Genomic DNA, 22,551 nt, shown 5'->3' with positions numbered 1-22,551 from the left:
AGGTGGTGGCTGGCTGGGTGCCGTGCGAAGTGACTGTTCCCACGGGCCGCCGGCCCGCACATAGGAGCAGGCTGAGCTGGGCGGAAGCATCCTGGCGTGTGTCACCCCCTGGGCTCGGTCCTACGGGCAGGCTCGGCACGACACGACACTGCCACGGGGGGTGGCAAACCCTCCTCCGGCACGGGCGGGAGAAACCCCTGTCCTGCGCCAGGCCCCCAGCCCTGCGCCCCACGAGCTCTGTGGCAGCCCCCTGCCCAGGCCCCCTGGCCCGCCCAGCCGCCCGACAGAGGCACCGGCAAGCGCGGCTATAAATAGCCGTGTCCAAGGAACCAGCTGGCCAGGCTGCCAGGATCCCGGCAGCAGCCCTGCCTGTGACCACCGCTTGAGCCGTCCCTGGGGTCTCCTCCAGCAACGGCCTTGCCCTGCTGTTCCGGTCACTTGCAGGGAGCCAGCTGCCGGGCAGAGACTCACTGCCCCAGATCTATGGCCAGAGGCACCGAGAGTGGGTCTGAGGACAGGCAGAGCGCACCGGGTGTAGCCCACGCTCCCCGCCTGGCTCTCTGCCACCTCCGTGGCCAAACCACACACCGAGGTTTGAGCTGGGCTACCGGCAATGAGCAAACCAAGGTGGACCCTGTTCAGGCCAGGAGAGGGGTGTATGTTTAGGTGTAGCTGCCCTACAGTCGGCTGCTCACCTACAGGCCTGGTGTTACACCAGCAGGCAGCTGCAGGACAGACCTAGAGGTCGCTGGGAATTTGAGAAGCCGGAGGTCCCCTAGGTACATGGGTCGGGGCCAGTGTTCCCTGTAAGATGAGTGCTTGGGCGGCCGCCCATTAGGGAGTCAAATGCCCCCCAGCTGATTGGCAGTGCGCCCCCAGCCTCCCACAGCTGGCAGCATGTGTTTCTAGTGGGGGAGCACGTTGTCGCATGCCTTGGTGCATGTGACAACATTTATTCCGCACACAGACGGAAACCTTGAGAGAGAACATTAGTCGGGGCCTATCTTGTCAGTTGGTGTTTGCATGAGGATGTCCAGGGCCATGACTGGGGCACGAGATGCTAGGTACAAAGAGCAGCCACGTTGCATGTCTCTCTGCCTCGGTCTTATACCACACCTCTCACGGGAGGACTTCAAAGGCTCCGTCCGTGCGACACGTCCCCCCTTCTGAGGCCCCGCTCCCTCCTGGTGTCTTTCCCGGAGGCCTTGCCCATGCGCCACTTCTTCCTGCCTGCCCCCCATGGTGTTCCACCCCCCATGGGGATCCACCCCCAGCTGCCCCTGCTTACTCCTCTCTGCCCCCTTTCTCACTCCGTGAGCCTCCTGCCAGCTCACTGATTGACAGCCAGCCCCGGGAACAGCGGTGGCAGGGGGGCGCTAACCACCCCGTGTGTTTCCTGTTGGTCCTTAAGCCCTGGTCACATCTGTATGCCCAGGCAGGTCAGTATCCCTGTTTATGGAGCCAGGGCCACCCAGAGGATTCAGGGGGCCTGGGGCAAAGCAATTTCGGGGGCCCCTTCCTGGCACTCCCTGTCTCAGACCTCAGACTTCAGACATTCCCATGGGGGCCCCTGCAGGGCCCAGGGCCTGGGGCAAATTGCCCCACTTGCCCCCCCGCCCTCCGGCAGCCCCGTACAGAGTGGCTGACGGAAGGGACGTGAGCTGCCCACAGCAAAACAGCGTCAGGATTAGAACTGGGAGCCCTGGCCGGGTCCTGTTCTCCAACCCACGTTACTTCCTGGGCTGCTGGGAGACGCCTCCAGCCAAAAGGCCTCGTAGGCTGGACTGGGAGGGGGATCGTAACCCCAGCTGCGGGGAGGAGGCTGATGCTGGGAAGAAGCAAGTGTCTGGCCCACAGCATCCCTGGGGCTCAGCAGGGCCTGGGAAGGGGGCCTGGGACCTACGGGGAACAACCTGACCTGCCCTGACACCCAGAGGCACCGCGTGGTGCCCAGCAACTTTTTCTTTTCTCTTTTCAAAGCCGGGTCACTGTCTGACACAGGGGTTTGCTTGGCACAGCGGGTAATTGGCAGTGGGCCAGGGAAGCGTCCAGGCCCCCCCCCCCCGAGTGGGGCCCCCCCAAGCCCTGCCCCAAGTGACCACAGCCAGGTGGGGGGGTCGAGCCCCCAGGAACCCTGGGCCCAGCCTGGGTGGGGGCGGAGGACTCTTCCGCGCAGGGGAGTGGGAGGGGAGCCCTGGAGGGCAGGGAGGCCTCAGGGTAAAGGACGTGGGAGCGGAGACTCGGATCCGTCCCCAGGCATTGCACGGGGGGCGAGGAGGAGACGAAGTTCCCCGCGATAGTGGGACTGTCCCCGGCTCCCGGCAGGGCAGCCTGAGCCCTTCGCGGGGCAGGTTCCCTCGCCGCCGGCTGAGAGACCATGCGTGGCTGGGCCGGACCCTGAAAAGACGCCCCCCGAAACCCACGCCCCCGCAGGGTGCTTTCCGCTAACCGCCCCGGGGCTTGCGGCCCACGCTGCTGGGTTGGGAGCTGCAGGGAGGGGGGTCCTTCCGCTGCGTTTGGCAGTGCCCGCACCCCATGGCGTTCCTGACCCCCCCTCCGGTCCAGTTTCACCAGGGCTGGGGGAGGTGCAGCTGAGGTGAATCTGGTGCTTCTAAAACGAACCCCCCCCCCCCAAGGTTTTTTCTTGCCCCTCCCCCGTTGGGGGCAGTTCCAGGGGCTGCCGGGCCGGAGGCGTCTGCCAAGGGATATTTTTATCCAGGGCTTGAGTCATGAGTCCAAATTACAACAGGAGATGGCTGCAAAGAGAGACAGCCGCCTCGGGTTACACACGGGCTCCGGCCGCCCCCCGGGGAGCCCCAGCGAGTCCCAGGGTTCCTCCGGCCCTGGTGTAACTCGTCCCCCCCGCGGCCGATTGGCCCTCGGAGCTCCAGCCCGGCCTCCTTACTCTAAAACACGGGGGGGGGGGGGGGACCTAAGGCCGCTTGCCTTGACTCGGCCCCCGAGGTTTGGGGAGCAGGTGTTGGCGCTCCAGCCCTGCGCCTCCCCATTCCACCCAGACCTCTGCCCCAAGTGACCACAGCCAGGTGGTGGGTCGAGTCCCACTTTGCTTCTGCACCCACCTTTCTGTGCAGACCCTGCACTCCCATCCCACTCCCTGCACCCTCCCTTCCGCCCAGACCCCACCCTCCAAGCCCCCTCCCAAACATGGAGCCCTTTCTATTTGGCTCCACCCCAGAGCCTAGGGGGGCCCCACAAAAACCACGAGCCTGTGGTTGTTGGTTCTTTGCTTCTCACTTTCGTGCAGCCCCAACTGACTTTTCTGTGGGTCAGCGGGGCCCCCCAACCCAAAAAGCCCCCCTCCCGCTCTAAAAACACCTGCGAGGGGCTAAGCAGGGAGTTAGCCTTCCCCTCCCTGGCAGCCACGTCGACCTTCCGTGGCTGGCCACACTGCGCGCCTGCCCCTTCCAAGAACTGCAGCACAGCCTGACAAGCGGTACCAGCTGTCGTTTATTCCAGACCCGCACTGGCATTCCCACCGCAACACCAGTTCATTCACAGATAAAACCATCAGGGGACACAGCAGGAACAGGCGAGCCAGGGGGAGAGGGGCGCGGTAGCTGCTGGTTCAAGGCAGAGGCAGGCCACCCAGAAATCCTAGTGCGCGATCAGCTGGGACCAAGAGTCCCGCTGATCGTTGCAAAGGGGGTGGCTGGCGGGCTGCAGGCTGGGGAATCCAGCCAGGAGTAGGCAGTAACAGATGGGCACAAGCCAGCCACAGAAGCAGTGCATATCGATGGTGCCTCACGGGAAGAGATAGGGCCCGGCCCGGCGGGTGGCTGCCACACACAGCAGGCAATACGCCCACGCCGTGCAGACAGGACCCACGCGTTCCTGGTTTCATTGCTCTGAGTCCCACCGTGAACAGGGCAGGGAGTTCTGCTCGCCAGGCAGGGCAGGAAGAGGCCAAGGGGAGCAGACCAGGACGCCTGCTCCGGGCCCTCGGCCTCTCTCTCTGTTTTGTCTTAAGCTTCGGAAACAAAATGAAAGTGCAAGTCACACAGCATCCCAGCCGGCATTGTACCGTGCTCCCCCTCGTCGGTCAGAACTGGGGGACGGTCCCTTTCCGAGAGGGAGGGGGTTCTTCGACCTGAGGTTTGCTCGCCCGGCAGATCAAAGCCCGCTTATTGGGGCTCCTTTTGGAGAGTGACAAACTCGCTACTTCACAGTGCTGTTAATATTCTCTCTCCTACACACCCTCCCACGCGACGTTACCCTGTGCACATGCACGCACCCCGCTACACACCCGCAGCCCTGTACAGCCGCTCACTTTCACCCCCCCCCCCCCCCCGCAGGGCTGGGCTGCGTCACACACGCCCCCAGCCCCCACGCCACAATGGCCACAATTCCCGGAGCCAGCCAGATCCAGTTTCCTACATGTGAACGGACTGCTCTGCTCCTTGTGACAAAGGCATCTCCAGGCTGGGGGAAGATGCAGCCTTGGACGGCTGGCACGTGGCAGCGCTTCCAAAGACAAATCGACAGGAAACAGCTTGGGGATGTTTACATGGAAGCCGTGCATGGATCCCGACAGGAAAGGGCTCCGTCCGGCGGTTTAGACCCCACCCTCCTCCTCCCCCTTTTCATAAATATTAACAGAGCGTTGCCCTGGGTTTATTATATCCAGGTTCTTGGATTGGGAACGTTTCTGGTTTTGTTTTTTTAAAGTGGGCGCCAAAAGTTTCAGTTGGGTCAAGATGAGATCCACAGAAGGGGAGCCCTGTTCTCACAGACCCTGTCCAACGCGGGATGCCCCTGCTGGAGGCTGTAAGCAGCAGGGGTATGGGTGCGTGCGGGCAAGGAGAAATACCTGCTGGGGTACTGATGTCATGATTGCAGATCGCAGGGTAAAGGAGACACCACTTTACCAGGACTGACCCACAAGAACCTTGAACATACAAAGGGAGCCCAAGCCTGGAGCAAGAGCAGGCTGAGTTTGGGTTGAAGTTCTCCAAGCTTTGGAGTGAACATGGGGTGCAAAATGTAAGTGCCTGCCCCTCTGGATTCTTATGTCTCCCTTGTGTTTCAGGGGGCCATAGCGGGGCGGCTGGCAGGGGCTTAGGCAGGAGGGCAGAGAAGGGGGGATGGAGAGGAGGCAACAGCCGATGTGGCACAAGTCAGTCTGGGTAGAGGCCGCGTTGCGGGAGCAAAAGTACGGAGTTGGGCTTGAGCGCTGGTTGGCCGGAGGGGCAGGGCTGAGGGGACAGAGACTGTCAATAAAGTGCAACACACACAGGCAAAAGGAAACCTTCCTTCAACCCACCCAGACAAGGCACCTGCAACTTCAATACTACCCAGCGAAGACCCTGATATGAATCAATGCACGGCCCACGTGGCAGGGCCGCCCAGCCAGCCAGCAGGTGCCGGCGAAGCCCACACCGCCGGCTACGCTACTTGCTGTTCCTGGTTTCTTTCGCCTGCACCCCCCGCCTCGGCTTCTGGGCGACGCCGTAGGGGACGTGGGCCGCGATGGTGCCGCTCGCCTTGGCCCCCTCCACGTGGAACATCTGGTCGTCAAAGAAGATGTGCGGGCGGATCTTCTCCAGCAGCGGCCCCTTGGGGGCCCCGGCCAGGAACAGGGCTTCGTCTGTTTCCAGTCCCCAGCTGCGGAGAGTCTTTAGGGCGCGAGCCCCAGAGCTGGCTGCGCTCCGGGCAGTGACCAGGTAGGTGCGAATCGGACACTCCAGTCTCAGGCCCTTGGAGTAGAACTTCTTCTGCAGCTTCCCCAGGGCCTCCAGGAAGCCCTTCAGTGGCCCCTACCCAAGCAAAGAGACACAGTCATTCACCGCCACCTCCACCCCTTCCCCACCGCCCAGACTTGGGTCCATTCCAGCAGCAGGGAACATCAGAACGGCCAGGCGGGGTCAGACCAAAGGTCCATCCGGCCCAGTATCCTGTCTGACCACAGTGGCCGATACCAGGTGCCCCAGAGGGAGGGATCACAACAGATAATCCTCAGGTGATCCCTCCCTTGACACCCATTTCCAGATGAACAGAGGATAGACACACCAATCCTACCCGTCCTGGCAAATAGCCATTGATGGACCTAACCTCCATGAATCTATCTAGCTCTTTTTTGAACCCTGTTAAAGTCCTGGCCTTCACCACATCCTCTGGCAAGGAGTTCCACAGGTTGACTGTGTGCTGCATGAAGAAAAACTTCCTTTTGTTTTAAACCTGCTACCTATTCATTTCATTTGGTGACCCCTAGTACTTATGTTATGGGAACAGGTAAATAACTTTTCCTTATTCACTTTTTCCACACCCGTCATGATTTTATAGATCTCTATCCTATCCCCCCTTAATCTCCTTTCTAAGATGAAAAGTTTTTTTAATCTCTCGTCATATTCCAAACCCCTAATCATGTGTGTTGCCCTTCTCTGAACCTTTTCCAATGCCAATATAGCTCTTCTGAGATGAGGTGACCACATCTGTATGCAGTATTCAAGCTGTGGGCGCACCATGGATTTATACAGAGGCAATAAGATATTCTCTGTCTTATTCTCTATCCCTTTTTTAATGATTCCCAACACTGTGTTTGCTTTTTTGACTGCCGCTGCACACGGAGTGGAAAGGCCTGTCCCTGCTGTGGGAACTCTCCAGCTACCTCCGAGGATCCGGGCCTTGGTTCCTAACTCGCATTCAACTCCCCTGCCTCTAAACCTGTGTCTCCTTGGACGCCCAGCCCCACCCTTCTCCGCCCGCTTGGCTTATTCTCATGAGCGGGCACGGCCGTCGGCCACTTTCTATGCTGCCCGTCCCAGAACGAGGGCCAGCGGGTCGGGGGGCTCGTGGCCGTACCTGGGCCAGCGGCTTGTTCTCATAAGCCTTTTCGTGCTCAAAAAACATGTCGAGGCCGTGCTCCTTCACGATCTGCTCCGACTCGTCCGAGAAGAGGACGGCGTCGCCGTCGAACGCCACCCGCAGCTGGCTCTCCGACACACTCACGTCCTTGCTGGGGCTGAATATGGTGGCGGCTGCGATTCCTTGGGGAATGAGAAGAAGGACGGAGGGGGGGCGTCTCCGGCTGCTGCGTTTCCCAGGCCCTCAGCCAGCAGGGCCAAGCCACAGAACTGACATGTGCAGAGCAGAGAGACTCAAAGGACACCAGGCCTGGGACACTCGCATCCTCAGCATGTAGACGAGCCGGAGGCACCGGGACACCCAGGGGGGGACTTGAGTCCCTCTCCGAAGGATCTAGAGCAGCGGTTCTCAGACTTCCTGGCCCACAGCCCACCCTGCTCAACGCAGACCTTTCCGTGGGCCACCAGCCAGCCACCCAAGATGACAAAATGGGCACAGGAGTAGGTGGGGGTGGGGAGGTCAGTGGGGTACAGGAGCGGGCTGAAGGTGGGGGGGGTCTGAGCATGAGGGAGGATGGGGGGGCACTTACCCAGCTCCAAGCCTCCCGCCGCTCCCAGGCACCGCCCCTGCTGCTCCCATTGGCTATGATTCCAGCCAATGGGAGCAGCGGGGAAAACCGTTTCCCGCACTGCTCTTCCCCCAGCCGGAGAGAGGGGAAACGGCAGCACGTGAAGCCGCTTTCTTTCCCCGTGAGCCGGATCAGGCCCGTGTGGCTCGGCCCCTCCCCCACCGCCGGAAGCTGGTGCTCCAACCTCACGGGGAGAGGAGGGGCTGGAGCGCCAGCCCAGCTCAGAGCCTGCGATCCACCTGAAGATGGTCGCAGACCACACTGGGAACCACTGGTCTAGTGTTCTGCTTCCAGCCCTGGCTGCCTCCCCGCCCCCGAGAGGGTCCAGTATTTACTGGGGTGGGGGTGCACAGTGCAGAACTTACACTTGCCTCTGCACATCTTCCCGGGGGCTCTCAGCCCCTCCGCCGTTCCCGCCTGCGCTGAAGGAGCCGGTTTCCACCCAGCTGAGAAAGCAGCCCCCCCCCCCTGCACTTTGAGACACTACAGATCGCAAGGGATGCTGTCGTTTCCATGGAAACTATGGAGCAGAGGTGGGGGACCGAAGGCTCCGGCCCCCGTCTTGCCCGGATCCAGCCTCTGAGGCTCGGGACTCGCCCCGCACATTGGAGAGCCCAGGCTGGTGTCCGAACCCCCCACCACGGTGTCCCCCGTGCAGCCCCCGACTGATTTTTCTGTGGGTCAGCAGCGCCTGGACTCAAAAAGGTTCCCCACCCCGTGGCATCAGCGAGGGCAGGGCATGGGCTGAGGCCAGGGCGTGGGACGCCCCACAGACCCAGGGGATGGAGATCCCAGCGTTCCTAGAGCCACGCAAGGTGGGCCGGGCCCGCCACCCTCCACCCTCCACCCTCCACCGCCCAGCAGGGTTGGCCGGTCGGACTCACCCTCTTCAAGGGCCTCACTCACTTTCTCGGCGTCGGAGGAGAGGTAGAGGTTGGTGTGATAGGCCTTGAGGTAGCACATGGGGCTGTTGCCTCCCGTCATGCAGAACCTCTCGATGAACAGGTCTGGGGAGGACGGACGCACCGAGTCAGCGAGGCCGGCCCCGCCAGGGCCGAGCGGTTGTGCAGCCCGACAGCAGGCCTGGAGCCCAGCACTGCATGGGGCGGAGTGGACCAGACGGGGAATTTGCTCCCTCCACCCCCGAGTGCCAGGCCAGACACAGCTCATGAGCACAGGGCGGCCTGGCTTCTGGAAAGACGGGGGCCCTGGGCCTGCTGGAGTCAGTGAGGCCCAGGCCAGCCCTGCCTCAGATGCTTGGACGGGTCTGCTTCATAGCGGTTGCCATTTGCTTCCCGACCCCTGCCAGGAATCCCCTTAGAGACCATGTGCCCCCCACACTTAGCATCCTCCTCCCGGGAGCCGGCCTCCTTCCAGACACAGGGAAGACCCCAAAGGGCAAGTGGTAGTGAGACAATACAGCGGCTCTGTAGAGACAGTGTGGCCTAGCAGCTAGAGCACTAATATCTCACACAGATAACCTAGGTTCTAATCCCAGCTCTGCCTCTTGCCTGCAGAGTGATTTGGGGGCAAGTCACTTCACTGCTCCTTGCCTCGGTTTCCCCATCAGGTCACTCAAGTATTGTATGTCAAGTACTTTAAGCTCTACTGATGCAAAGCGCTAGCTAAGGAATAGTGCACTGCTCCTTCCTTCCCCAGGGTAGCCACACCAAGCTCTCAGCTAGGAACAGGGCAAAATCAAGGTCAGTTTGAGTTTGGCTTTTGACCCTGAGAAGTACCCAAGCACGGTTTGACCCCCCAAGCACAGTTTGACCCAGGCCTTCTTCCACCCAAGTGCTCAGGAACGGCACACGCTGGGACGGCTGCATCAAAGCCAGGCCAGGAGATGTTGCCCCACACATGTACCCCCCCCCCCCATTTAACCAACCGGAGCCCAGGCTGATTCAGGTCTGGGTCCCACGTTACAGGGCTCCTCGAAGACCGACAAGGGTTCGTTTTGCAGCCATCGGAGACGGGGGCGGGGTGGGCGGCTGACGGAACAGCAGGGGCGCAGATGAGAAAGCTTGGCCCGCCAGCCCCGCCACTGAGCCCGGCCGAAGGGGCCACCGGCTGCCGGGGCGTTTCACGGGCTCTGGCTGGGGGGGGGGTTGGTGCTCACTGTGATGGTTGATGCTGTTGATCAGGCGGACCCCGACCTGGGCGTGGTTGTTGGTCATGAGGACAATGTCGAAGAGCTCTTCGCTGTCGGGGTAGAGCTCGCGCAACTGAGCGTTGACGGCTTCCAGGGCCTACGAGACGAAGGGAAGAGGAGAGGTCACCTGCCACCAGCGCACGCCCATGCGCCTTGGAGCTGAACTTCCGGAAGAGAAGTGGAAGGGGACCAGCGGAAACCGGATGCCCACCCATTGACGGGGGGCTGCTTATAGTCACCGTGCGCCCCCCTGTGCCCTACTAATACCTCTGGGGCTATGATCAGGGGCACTGAAAGTTGGGAGAAACCCAGCTAGGTCTGCCCCTCACACCGAGTTAAAAATGTGTATCCCCATGATGGGAGGGGTCTCCTGAATACTTAGCTTTTAAAAGAAATTTGACATCACTAGCTACTCCTGTGCCTGCCCCCTCTTGCCCATCGTCTGCCCATCCGTCCACCCACCCTACCCACCCCTATCTACTCATCCATCCATCCACCAACCCCCATCCAGCCATCCACCCACCTACCCACCCCATCTACTCATCCATCCATCCACCAACCCCCATCCAGCCAGCCATCCACCCACCCACCTACCCACCCCATCTACTCATCCATCCATCCACCAACCCCCAGCCAGCCAGCCAGCCAGCCACCCACCCACCCACCCGTCTGTTCCATTCTCTCTGACATGCCAATGCTCAGGAGTATCCATAGCTCCTTCCTCCCTGGCCCTCAAAAGGCTGAGGAACAGTCTAATCCAATCTACATGACACAGCCCACAGGCTCCTGGGGCACATCTAAGTAGCTAGCAGCATGGAAGACTTATACACAAGAAGCTGATCTTCAGTTCGGATCCAGGCTGGTCAGTGGAAGTCGCCGCCCTACTGAAGTTCCCCCCAGGTTTTTTCTCGCTCCCCCCTCCCCACAAAGGGTCTCTCGACTGTCTGGGCTGGATTCTGCTCGGTTACACTAGCAGGAACCCAGAGTCGCCCCGTGGCAGCTAGTCTGGATTGACACCGGAATGAGGAGAGCAGAATTCACTAAGGTTTGTGTTTACGTTCAGTTTCACCTAGGCCCTCGTGGGGAGGGACCTGGGAATGGGGGAGAGTCTGGGGGCTGGAGCGATGGGCTTACCTTGACGAAGGGGAAGGCAGCTCCGGGGAGGAAGGGTTCACTCTCATGGTCCAGCTGGTATTTCACATAGGCCTCCACCCCCTGGTCAGAGTAAATTTTCTGCTCCTCCTCCATGCGGAACAGAGCCCGCGAGGAGACGGCGATTGTTATCGCGTTCTCAGGCTTTGGCTGCATGAGAGGGAGACATTTCCCAGCAATGGCCATGCGAGGATGGACCCTGTTCCATCGGGTCGGGCCAGACGATGGGCCAGAAATGGCGCGCCAGGCCCCTCTCCCCCCCAAAGTCTAGGCATGGATCCGGAACCGACGTCCCTCGATTTGAATAGGGGGGATTGGGCACGTGTCTATTACAAACCCTTCCCAGTCCTCTCACTCCCCATTAAACTCCATCTAGTGAAGCTCTCTGGGCCCGAGATTCACACGGAAAGGTTTCCCTGTTGCCGTCACGTCACATGGTAGGGAGGACGTGGGGGGAACCCGGCCTGCTGGGAACCCCCTCGAGGTCTATATTGCTCTAAGGGCATAGGCAGGGAGCCCACATTTCAGCGGTCAGCCCTTCATGTCCGAGCGCGTTCTGAGCCAGAACATTTCCGTCCTTGGCTTTCTGGGGCATCTCCGAGCGGAGATTTCTAGGACGAGCATCCGCCGTCCCGTGGCCTCTCGGAGCCGAGACCATCCCATTCCCTTAGGGGTCACTTGGCATCCACCCAGCTGGCGAAAACCCCCTCCGGGTTTCCCGCTGAAGGATCGATGGGGACATCTGGCAGAGAACAGGATGGGGGTTTGCTTCCTGGTGTCATAGAACCCTAGAGCTAGAAGAGACCACAGAAGGTCAGCAAGTCCAGCCCCCTGCTCTAGGCAGGACCAATCCCAACTCAATCAACCCAGCCAGGGCTTTGTCAAGCCGAGACTTAAACACCTCTAGGGATGGAGACTCCACTACTTCCCTAGGGAACCCATTCCAGTGCTTCACCACCCTCCTAGTGAAATAGTTTTTCCCAATATCCAACCTGGACCTCTCCCACCGCAACCTGAGACCATTGAATAAATTGCCCAGGGAGGTTGTGGAATCCCCATCTGTGGAGATATTTAAGAGCAGGTTAGATAAATGTCTATCAGGGATGGTCTAGACAGTATTTGGTCCTGCCATGAGGGCAGGGGACTGGACTCGATGACCTCTCGAGGTCCCTTTCTGTCCTAGTATTCTAGGATTCTATGATTGCTCCTTGTTCTGCCATCTGTCACCACTGAGAACAGCCTCTCTCCAGCCTCTTCGGAACCTACCTTTAGGGTGACTCTTCGGCAGGCAACCGGCCAGAACCGAGCAAAACTGTTCGCTCCCTGCCTGCGGCACTTCGGGGGGAGGGGGGTGCTCACAAAGCCAACAGGCTGCGGGAAGAAGCCGTTTCTGCCGGTGGCCAGTTTGCAGGTCCGGGGAGAGGAGAGGAGGGGAACTCCACTGGGACAGGGAAACCTGCCTGATCTCCCTCGGATTTGGGGGGAATTTTAAACACACATCCCACACACATCCCCCACACACATCCCCCCCCCACACACACACACGAATTCAGACCTGCCGAGGCCCTAAGCCCCATCGTGTTTAAGCCCTCACAGCATTACCGAAACCAGGGCATTTAGTAAATGTATTTAGAGGCCCCTCATAATCGGAGGCCCTAAGCTGGAGCTTACGTAGCTTGTGCATAAATCCAGCCCTGCCCCCCAAAGTACCCTCCAGCACATCAGAGCCTTCTGGCAGGGGCCGGGGGGGGGGGGGGGGGGGGGAAGGCCCGAATTAGCAGAGAATCCCCGAATCCTCAGTCAGCCCGAACAGTGACGGTGCCAGGCAGGGGCGGCCGGTGCGCTAGGCAGGGGGAGGCGTCGCCTTCCCAAACCGCCAGCCTGGCCCCGCCCACACTCCACCCCCCAGAATGCCGACTGTAGGTGTTTTGGGGGCAGAGCGTTGCTGCCCCTGAGTGCCCACCCTCCAGGGCTGGGGAGGCTCTGGCTGTGCCCGCCCACCTCCTCCCTAACCTGGGGGGGGGGGGACACGGCAGGGCTAGGGGCTTACCTCCCCATGCCCTACCTTCTGACCCACTCCTTGGAACAAACCAAATACAATAAATAAGGTTAATGCTGGGGACGAGTCTAGCCTCTTGGGGGCTTCTGGCCGGAGAAAGATGGGGCCAAATCCTGCGGCCAATTGCACCAGTGTGACCCCAGTGACATCGATGGAGTCACAGGGACGTAGCCGGGAGCAGAATTAAGCCCGCAGGGTTTTCAAGTCTGGATGCGACACCTATTGCGCACACAGCGGCCTGTGGCCAGTAAAACCGTAGGCCGGGGGTGTCCTGCTCTGGGACAGCAGCTCAGCGGACTGCGGGGTATTACTGGTGTGCGCTGCTGAGTGCGTTGGCTGGGCTGATCCCGCTCTGCTGGATTACTTAGGGATTATTAGGTTAAGTAATTATTCAAGGCCGATGATGCGGCTGGGCTACCGCAGCCCATTGCTCAGCCCAAGGCGCCAGCGAAAGGGCCCGGTCCCATTAGGACCCGAGCCAGTTTGAAACCCGAGCACCATGCACTGCAGCAAGTCCTGCTGGGGTTTCCCGCGAGTTCGTGTAGAGAGGTTTGAGGGTCGATTCGGGACCATATAAGACCCTAAAACCGAAGTTAGTTTAAGATTAGGGAGCATCCAAGAGCGGGGGCTAGTCTGCCGAGACAATGAAAACTAAATACCAGTGGCCAAAGGGTATGGAACCAGGTATTAGATGGGGCCAGCCTCACTGGGGCAGAATTTTCAAATGTGCCTAAGTGATTTAGGTGCTTCATCCCATTTTTTCAGAGGGCAGGTGGATGCTTAAGTCTTATTAACAGTCAGTGGAGTTTAGAAGCGGATGTGCTATAAGGCCAGATAGATATCTAGCGATGCAGACAGACACGAGCCAGATTTCCAAAAGTACGTCCCATGGGAGTTAGGCACCAAAGTGCCTAAATAACTCTCTCAGAAGCACCTAAGAGTCCAATTTTCAGTGTTGCTCTTGGTTTATCAGTGTTTCTCAACCAGTGGTACAAGTACCCTTAGGGGTACTTGAGAGACATCTTTGGGGTACATCCACACAACTGAAATTTGGAGAAAACTGAATTTTTGTTTTTAAGTTTGACAGCGCTTTATTATTTTTGTACTTTTTACACCCAAAAATTTCATCGCACGCCCAGATAAAATTAAGTTATTTAAACCAATGTGTTGGAATGGCAGGGGAAAAAAATGTGTGTGTCTAAAAAACTATAAGTAGTGGGGGTACTTCTAATTTTTTTTAAAGGGGATACTTATTTTAAAAAAAGGTTGAGAAACACTGTGTCATCACTGGGGTTTCTAGGCTCTCTGGTGACTAGGCCGCCCTGGCCGGCGCTGGTGTTAGTTTGTGGTTGTGTAGCTAGGTGAGCTGCTGCCCTTCCCAACCTGCTACACAAACACGGCCCACGCACCCCGCAAAATCCAGACTCGCCCTCACCCCAGCGCTTGGCTTTATTACAACCAGCAACACGAGACCCATTCTCCACCCGCTCGGCGTGAGCCTTCCACCGGCCTGTTCAGCTCTGATCCTCCAACACCCCCAGAGTCACTCCCACCTCCCGGGCACCCAGCCGAGAGGAAGCGTCCCCTGCCTCAGTGCCTGAGCACAGCCCTCCGGCTCCTCTTGGCAGCACCACCGCCGGGCGACGGAGCCAGCCAGGCAGATGCGGCCACAGTGGCCCATGGGAAATCTACAGCCCAGCAAGCTGCCTTGTGGACAGCAAGCTTTGGAAGGGTCCCTGGCAGCCTGCGTGCACCCGCCCCCTTTCCCCGAGCAAACACAGCGGGGCGAGGTCTCCCCAGCACCCCCGTGTGCATCACAGAGCCGCCGCAGGGGAGTCTGGATGGACAGACTGTTGATCCCCAAAATGACTTATCCTGGGCTGCGTGGGCATGGCTAGCCAGGATCTGAGCTACAACAGCCATGGGGGGGGGACCCTGTCAGACCCTAATATAGACCTCGAGCCCAGGGATTCTCCACCCGTGGCACAACCAGGGCCGGCCCACAACATCTCGGCACCTGAGGCGAGGAAGCTCAAATGACGCCCCCATGGCCCCTCGCTTAGGCCAAAACTTGGAAAGGTCTCAGTTCTCTGGGTCCTAGTGGTGCCCTCCCCCCCGTCTGGCACCTGAGGCGGCCGCCTCAGTTCGCCTCATGGGAAGGCCAGCCCTGGGTACAAGTGCCCTTAGGGGTACTTCAGAGAAGGCTGGGGGGGGGGGGGGTACGTCAACAACTGAAATTTGGAGAAAACTGAATTTGTGTGTTAAGTTTTACAGCGTTTTATTATTTTTGTACTTTTTACACCCAAAAATTTCATCAGCCGCCTGGCTATGATTAAGTTGTTTAAACAAATGTGTCACCATACACAATTCTTTTGTGTATCTGAAAACTGTAGGTACTAGAGGTACTTTTATTTTTTTTTTTAAAAGGTTGAGAAACACTGCTGTAGCCTATGACCCCTTAGTCTCCACTTTTCTAAGCTGAAAAGTCCCAGTGTGTGTGTGTGTGTGCGTGTGTGCACACGTGTTTGTGCGTGCACACTCTACAACGTTGGTTTCCATGCCCTCGTACCCGATGGCCAGCAGGGACGCACATTCTCCAGCTACAGCTGTTTAAGAATTTCCTGCAAGATAAAACTGGGTCAGTGCTGTGACTGTCACAAACACTTAGTTTGATCCGATTCCCATCGGGTGCTATGGGAGCCCATTGGAGACGCTTTTCCAGAGCCACTGGCCTTGGCGTGGTGCGGCACGGATACATCGGGCTCTGCTGTCACGCATGCATGCACGGCCCTGTGGCATGCAGCTTGCATGTATGTCCCTGTGTCACGTATGCCCTGGTCTTGCAGCACTGTTTACAAGATCCTCCATGTTCTCTCCTTGCCATTTAAAGGCACAGAGCCCCCCTAGGGTAAATTTCAGCAGTAATAAACGCAGCAAGAAGTCAATCAAGCTTGTTGTCCACCTCTAACCCGCCCTCCATTGCTAGTGCTATACCAGCTTTTCACCAGGCAGGCAGAGCTGTCCAGCATCACCCTCTGGGGATACAGAACCTGCAAAATAACACTTAGCGCCTCTTGATCCCACCTGCTATAGGAGAACCATCCACGTTACTGAGTTAAGCATCATAGTCCGTACTGGTCAGCTGGCAGAATTCCCCTTCAGTTGGAAATTCCAACAGCTACAAAACAATTTGGCCCTAGTTTGGAACAAAGTCAGAAATGTTGATGTTCCCACAAGACAAAAATACCCCTACATTTTGGTTTGGGGCCAATGCTGAAAACCTGCAGGAGCGGTCTATACACCGCTTGCATGTTTACAGAGATCCAGCCTCTGATTTTTTATTTTATTACCTGCTCTGTTTACAACCCTTCCCTATGCTGGCAGCCAGCTATTCTCTCTACCTGACAGCTGGGGGAAATGAAGCCTTGGCGTGTACGATACTTGCCCTCAGTCATGTGGCAGTCCTGGGGCAGAGGCAGGAAAAGCACCCAGGAGTCCACACGCCTACTCCGGTGCTTTAACCACTAGACCATGCTGCCTCGCCTCCGAATACCCAGCTGGAGTGACCTCCTAGCCATGCTTTATAGTCGCCGTCAGGCCACACAGGACCCTGCGCCGCATCCCAGCCCAGCATCCTTGGTCTTGCATGGGGACTGGGGACTTCAGAACAAGCCTTGTTTATCCTCACAGCAGCACTCAAGGTTACTCAAGGTCAGCATCAAACCCGGTGTCTGCAAAGCAGCTCCAGGAATTCACCGAGCCGAAGCAAACTGAATTTTACATTTTGGAACCGAAAACCAAACAAAGCAGCGGCTCCACCCGCTCCCTTTGCGGCTGGAGGGTCACCTGGGATCTCCAGCGAGCCCCTTTCCACAGAGGATTGATAAAGAGCTTAGCAGAAACAGGATAGGCGGGCAGCCAAGGGGAAGATGGTGCAAGGCTCTCTAGGGCTCTGTTCAGATCTGGAGTCAGCATCTTAACACAAGGACCAGCCAGGTAGGAAGCACCCGCCCTCAGCAAGCCATGCAACACGGGAAGATGCGAACCAGTGGTTTGTACTTTGGGGTGTGCGGACACAGCTCTAATCCTCCTCCCAAGCAGACACTGGGCCAGAGGTCTGGGAAGTACCCGCGTCCTTTACACCACTAGCCCAGCTTTGGGCTTAGTCTAATCTCATCTGTACACACTATACCAGCCCTTTCTGTGGATGCTCTAGTGAAAGAGCCAGCTCCTGTAATCCCTTATCAGTTGCCTCCCCCTCTCCCATGCAGTCTTCATGTTTTTTATTGAAACTTTGCCCCTGAGCAAAGAGCTGCATTAAAATAAAATAAAAAAAACACAGCAAGAAAAATAAATAAACGATGGGGGAATGATTAAAACTAAGAATATTGTAGGTTTCAGTGGTGCCTCTGCTACCACTGTACTTCACAGATGATGTGCACTGCTGAAATGCAGCCAACTCTGGGGTGGAGTGTGACAGCCAACTGGAACACAGTGCAGGAATCTTGGCCAGCCTCCCAGAGGAGGAGGAAGGGGACAGCTATTCTTAAAGCCAGAGACAAGGGAGTGTTCCCATCCTTGGAGGGCAGGCAGAGCAAAGGCCTCATCTGAAAGACAGCACAGTTTATCCTCCTCGAAAGGATGAAGGGCCAAGACAATTCCTACCGGATTTCCAGACCGTCTCTGCACCTCAAGGCTGATATCTAGAACTGCATGTGACCCCCTCTGGCAAAGCCAGCTCCAAAGGTTGAACCAGATGGCACCCCTCTAATCCGGCAACGCTCGCATGACCGTGGTTACAACGCTGGGATCGGACCCCGGCTGCCACCAGAAACGCAGACCGGAGCATCGACGTCCAGTGAGCAGAGGAACAGGAGTCTGGGGCACATTTAGTGCTGGGTCCTATGGAAAGGGCAGAGATTATAGAACCCCAGGGCTGGCAGAGCCCTCGGGAGTCAGCGCGTCCAGCCCCCTGCCCAAAGCAAGACCAGCCCCGACTCAACCATCCCAGCCAGGGCTGTGTCAAGCCGGGACATAAAAACCTCTCGGGATGGAGATTCCACCCCCTCCCTAGGGATCCATCCCAGGGCTTCCCCACCTGCCTAGGGAAATCGTTTTCCCTCGTATCCTACGAACTCTGAACCGTCCAGGAACAGAGGGGAAATCCCAACACGTCCGGGGCGGCCGGAGAGAGCTGCCGGCTGCAGTTCCAGGGCGGCTTCGCTGTGGGCTCTGCAGTATAAAGCGGATTGAAGCCTGAGCCCACGGTGCACGGAGCTGCCAGGCGCTTGAGCCGGGCCCACGGTGCACGCAGAGCCGCCAGGCGCTGGAGTGGTTACACATTTACATCCCGGTTTGTCGATAAACCTGCTCGCGAGGAGCGACCGTGCAGCAGTGAGCGCCGCAACCCCCAGGGGGATGAACGGTGGGTCCTGCCACCCTGCGAGGGGCACCGAGTCATTTCTTATTATCCCTCGATGAACCGGGCTTGCACGTGTACACGGTGGGGCGGGGCCGCCAGGTCCCAGCACGGACGAGCGCGCACTACAGGGCCCGGGCTGTGCCGAGCCACGGGGAGCCTGTCACTGCCCCTTGGAAGGGTTTTGCTCAAGCCGGAGCAGCTCCGGCGTTTCGCTCTGGAGGCTGCCGGTTCATCGCTGTGTCGGCCCAGACTGGACTGTCGCCACCGCCACGGACCCTTCAGAGAACCTGGGCCAACATCTGAACACAAAGGGGCGAATATTTAATATTTCCTGAGGCTGGAGCCTGCCTGGGCCTGTGTCCCGCCCAGGAGCGCAAATGCACCCCCGGGAAGTCCCGCTCAATGGGACGTCCGCATGGGCAGCCGGTATCATAGGCAACTGCCAGCCTGGCCCTGCCCACAGGCCACCCCCAGAATGCCTAGTGGGGTGGGGGCGGCTGGTGGCTTGGCTCCCATGCGGGCGGGGCCTTAGCAGAAGGGGCGGGGCTGGGGGCTTGCCTCCTCAGCCCTACCATTACCCATAGATGTCAGATGCAGCCGTCCCACAGCCCAGCCACAAGCTACAGTGCACCTGGATCAGGCGCCCCAGACCTTGGGGGCCTGTTTCTCTCTCCTCTCCAGACACTTGGCTCCCATCCGGCCCTGCAGGAGCCGGTCTCCAAGGCTTCTGGGCAGCTGGACCAGACCAACCCACCTGAGACATGGCTCAGGAGTCTGACCTTCCCCCCCCCTCCAAGTTCAGAGACGCCCTGGCCCTGGCATTTTGGTTTGGTCCAGTCGAGAGACTGGGATCAGGGGTTAAATCTGGATTCAGCGCCAGCGCTGGACTCCAGCCCCTTCTGCAGCCAGTCCGGAGGCTTTTGGGAGCCGCTCTGGGTGGGAGATGGGCAGCAAATCCAAAACCGGTTCCGCCCCTTTGGAGCCATGGAGAAGGGATCCGCCCTCTGAGGAGGAGGCAGTGGCCAGGCAGTGTGACTGGGGCCAGGGGACAGTTCTATGGGGGGCACCGCTAAGGAGCATGGGAGGGAAGCAGCACCCGACAAGAGAGCTCATTTTCCCAGGGGCTGCCTCAGATCTCTCTGCTCACCACTGGATCATGCTCCCCTTGGTTCTCATGCACGGTGTCCCTGGGGAGGGTGTTGAGGCCGTGAAGAGGCATTTAAGCCTTGCGCAGGGACGGGGCTGATTCCAGCCAGCTCTCTGCAGCCAGCCCCAGTGGCTGGAAGGAAGCCCCAAGCAGCAGAGAGAACCAGCACGGCTGGGGGCTGGGGAGGGGCTGACAGGGGCCCCCAGGAAGGGGGCAGAGAGCACTGAAAACGACAGGGATTGGCTGAAATGATGCTTTATGGGAGGCCTCAAACTCAAGGTGCCCCAGGCCCAGCGTAACCCAACCGCGTCCCCATCCGCTGTTTACAGCCTCGTGAGATCGCTCGCTTCCTACCTACCCCCATGTACGTCCAGGGCTCTCCCAGACTAGATTATTGCAACATTTTTACCCCACCTCTCTATTTAAAATCTTCGAGGCGGCTTACAACACAGATATATACAGCAATGTAAAATACGAGACCCCAGAGGGACATAAAACCTGCAAAGAAATACCAAGAAGCAGAACATATGCAGAGAGACGATGGAATCACCAGCTCTCTATTAGCATCCTCGGCCTCCTCCCGCCCGCCCCGCTCCGCTCCCGGGACGGTTCTGCAAACACGACCCCGCCTCTGCCCCCGGCCCGCTCGCCGGGTCACGGCGCCAACCAGCAGCAACGCTGTGGAATCAGCTGGCAGCGTGCCAGGTGCCAGCTCGGACACGGAGCCCCCCTCCCCGCAGAGAGGCCAGGCAGGGGCCCACGAAGGCAGCGGGTGGCTTGAGGGGCAGACCCACCGACTGATCCCTAGAACCATTTCTTAAAACGCACCACAGGCCCCTGGGGCCCCGGCGCTCACGGATCAGATGACAGTTCACCGCGATGGCTGAGATGGTTGGGGGTTTTCAGAACACTATATAAATAATACAGGAAAATGCCACGCACCCATTCATCATGGGCCGTGACAGCTGCCTCCCAGGGTGTGCCCAGCTGCGTCCAAGTGCCGTGCAGCGCTCTGTGTGGTTCTTGGCACCAGCACCTCACAGCAGGTCTGACACCAGCCCCCGGGGATGGAGGAGGAGCTGGCCGTGAAGTTACAGCAGACCCCATAGAAATGAGTCACAGCAACACAGTCAGAGGAAGGGGTATTTTCTAGAGTCCAAGACTAGGAATTAGGACTCCCAGCTTTCGGGCTCAGCTCTGCCACTGACTGTGTGACCATGGGCAACTCTCTTAACTGCCCCCATGCCTCAGTTTCCCTAATTGCCCACCTCTGGGGGTTTTGCGGAGTCACATTAATGGCTGAAGCAGCCCGAGAGGCTGGCATGACAGGGGCAGAGGATCACTAGTCTAACCCAGGCTAGCTCGTCCCCTCTCCATTCCCACTACTGCTGAGAAGGTGGAAACCACTGATAACCCTCCCTCTGCCAGCCGCCCAAGTCTCTGTTCACATTCACACCTGAGGGGCCAGGCGGGAGACAGGTGTGTTACCTGGGAGTCTCCTACACACCCTGCTCTCAGGGCTGGCCAGGGGACAGCCACAGAGATTGCCAGGCAGGACCAGCCCTGCAGCTGATCAGCTCCAGGGCCTCATCTGCCCCAGCCAGTCCCTGACCCTCCCGAGGCAGCTGCAAGAGCCCCAGGGAGGCCTGTGCAGAACAAGCACCCCAGGGATGGGTGTTGCCAACCACCGAGCACGCCAGGCAACCGGGTGTCTACGCCCTGTTTGCCAGCCCCAGCCAGAGGGTGGAGCACCCAGCGCCTGTTACTAACCCGGGGGCTGCAGGGTCCCTGGCCCTGCCAGACCAGAGTGACCAGAGGCAGGGGGGCAGTCAGCAGTAAGGCTGCCACCCCTCCAACGCCCACCCCCCACACGGCCTGGGCACCCACCCTCCGGCCACGGGACCTGCCGGGCACCCACCCCGTGGCTCTTGCAGGGTCAGCGGCCCACAGCCAGGCTCAGCGCCACGGCCTTCCCCAGGGGGCCAGGGGCACCTGGCTGGGCAGGGGGGACACCAGGGCTGGGGGCTCTGCTGGGACCCAGCATGGGGAGGTTTGCAGCCCCCCCCCCCGCAAGAACCAGGCTCTTACCGGCTTGGGCTTCTTCCTGGGGGTCAGGCTGTCATAGAACGTCCGGGCTTCCTCCCAGCGCTGCGGCTGCGGCTGCCCGGCCTCCTGCGCCCCGGCGCCCGCGGACGCGCCCTTCCCAGCCGCGGCCGGCTCCATCTCCCCGGCTGGCAGCGGGCGCCAGCGCCGGAGCCTGCCCGCAGCGAGCGGCTGCGCAGCGAGGCGTCCCCGGGAAGCAGCCGGCGGGGGCGCTTTATGAGCCGCCCGGCGCCCGGCGCGGAGGGGGCAGCCGGTTTAACCCGCGCGGCGCCGGGCGCCTCGCACCCAGCCCAGCCCCGCAACCCGGGCCAGGCTGGGCTGGACGCGCTGCGGACGCGCCTGGCGCCGGGCCCGTCAGCGCTTCGGGCGGGGGAAGGGCTCCGGGTCCTGGGGCTGGTCCCTGCCGCTCCGTGCCTCAGTTTCCCCTCTCGCGGGTTGAGCTCCGCGACGCTCAGACTGAGGCTCCGCAGCCCACGTGGCTCTCGACGGTGTCTCCTGCGGCTCTTTGCAGCAGCTGGGATCCAAACGCCCTGCGACTGAGCGTGCAGAACCAGGGGCCCGAGTTCCCACCTCTGGACCCGCCTGAGTCACCCCGAACAACCTTCCCTCCCATCTTTCCCACCCATGCCCAGATTTTTTCCCAGCCATGTGCAGAATAAATTTTTATATGCGCCGAGGCACGTGGGAATGTGCACCACCAATAGAAACACAAATCCCAGCCGGGTGCTCTGCTAGCCAGCCGGATGCGCGGCACCTAGTAGCCAGGGGCCTTGGCTGGCGCCTACAGCAATAAAACTCTTGTTCGGGGGGAGGGGAGTGCAAGGGTTTTGGGGGGGACTAGGAAAAGACAAAGACCGAGATGTGCACATTTGAGCTCCTAATTTCCGTTGAAGCCAAGGGGAGTTTGGGGCTCGATGCCCGTTGAAGAGCTGAGCCCAGGCCCCTGGCCCGAGGCGCTAACTCAGATGGCGGTAACAAATGGGACAACTCCCAGGGGCTGCCAAGGGACCGAGGATGGAGAAAGGAGGCTTGGAGAATGGAGTCTGCTTGCAGGAAGGGTCCCAAG

At 59.4% G+C, this 22,551-nt stretch overlaps 1 protein-coding gene across 1 annotated transcript; it reads right to left on the bottom strand.

Moving 5' to 3' along the window:
- Positions 1–3,450: 3,450 nt before the first annotated feature.
- Positions 3,451–21,670, bottom strand: NT5C1A (5'-nucleotidase, cytosolic IA). Its single transcript, XM_075908550.2, has 6 exons — positions 21,471–21,670; positions 10,737–10,904; positions 9,570–9,699; positions 8,335–8,457; positions 6,820–7,004; positions 3,451–5,774 (listed from the first exon to the last, which is right to left on the bottom strand). The coding sequence occupies exons 1-6, from the start codon at positions 21,603–21,605 to the stop codon at positions 5,409–5,411; spliced, it is 1,107 nt and encodes a 368-aa protein (XP_075764665.2). The 5' UTR covers positions 21,606–21,670; the 3' UTR covers positions 3,451–5,408.
- Positions 21,671–22,551: the final 881 nt, after the last annotated feature.

The sequence above is a fragment of the Pelodiscus sinensis genome, chromosome 26, assembly GCF_052426305.1.
Source record: "Pelodiscus sinensis isolate ZL-2025 chromosome 26, ASM5242630v1, whole genome shotgun sequence".
Lineage (NCBI taxonomy): Eukaryota > Metazoa > Chordata > Testudines > Trionychidae > Pelodiscus > Pelodiscus sinensis.
Note: the sequence above shows the minus strand (reverse complement) of the source record. Positions and strands in the feature narration are given on the sequence as shown.

Coding starts and splice junctions, on each gene's coding strand:
- NT5C1A (XM_075908550.2), bottom strand. CDS start 21,605: ATGGAGCCGGCCGCGGCTGGGAAGGGCGCGTCCGCGGGCGCCGGGGCG. Junction 10,905..21,470: donor CCAGGAAGAAGCCCAAGCCG/GTAAGAGCCTGG, acceptor CCTCTCATGCAG/CCAAAGCCTGAGAACGCGAT. Junction 9,700..10,736: donor CTGCCTTCCCCTTCGTCAAG/GTAAGCCCATCG, acceptor TTCGTCTCGTAG/GCCCTGGAAGCCGTCAACGC.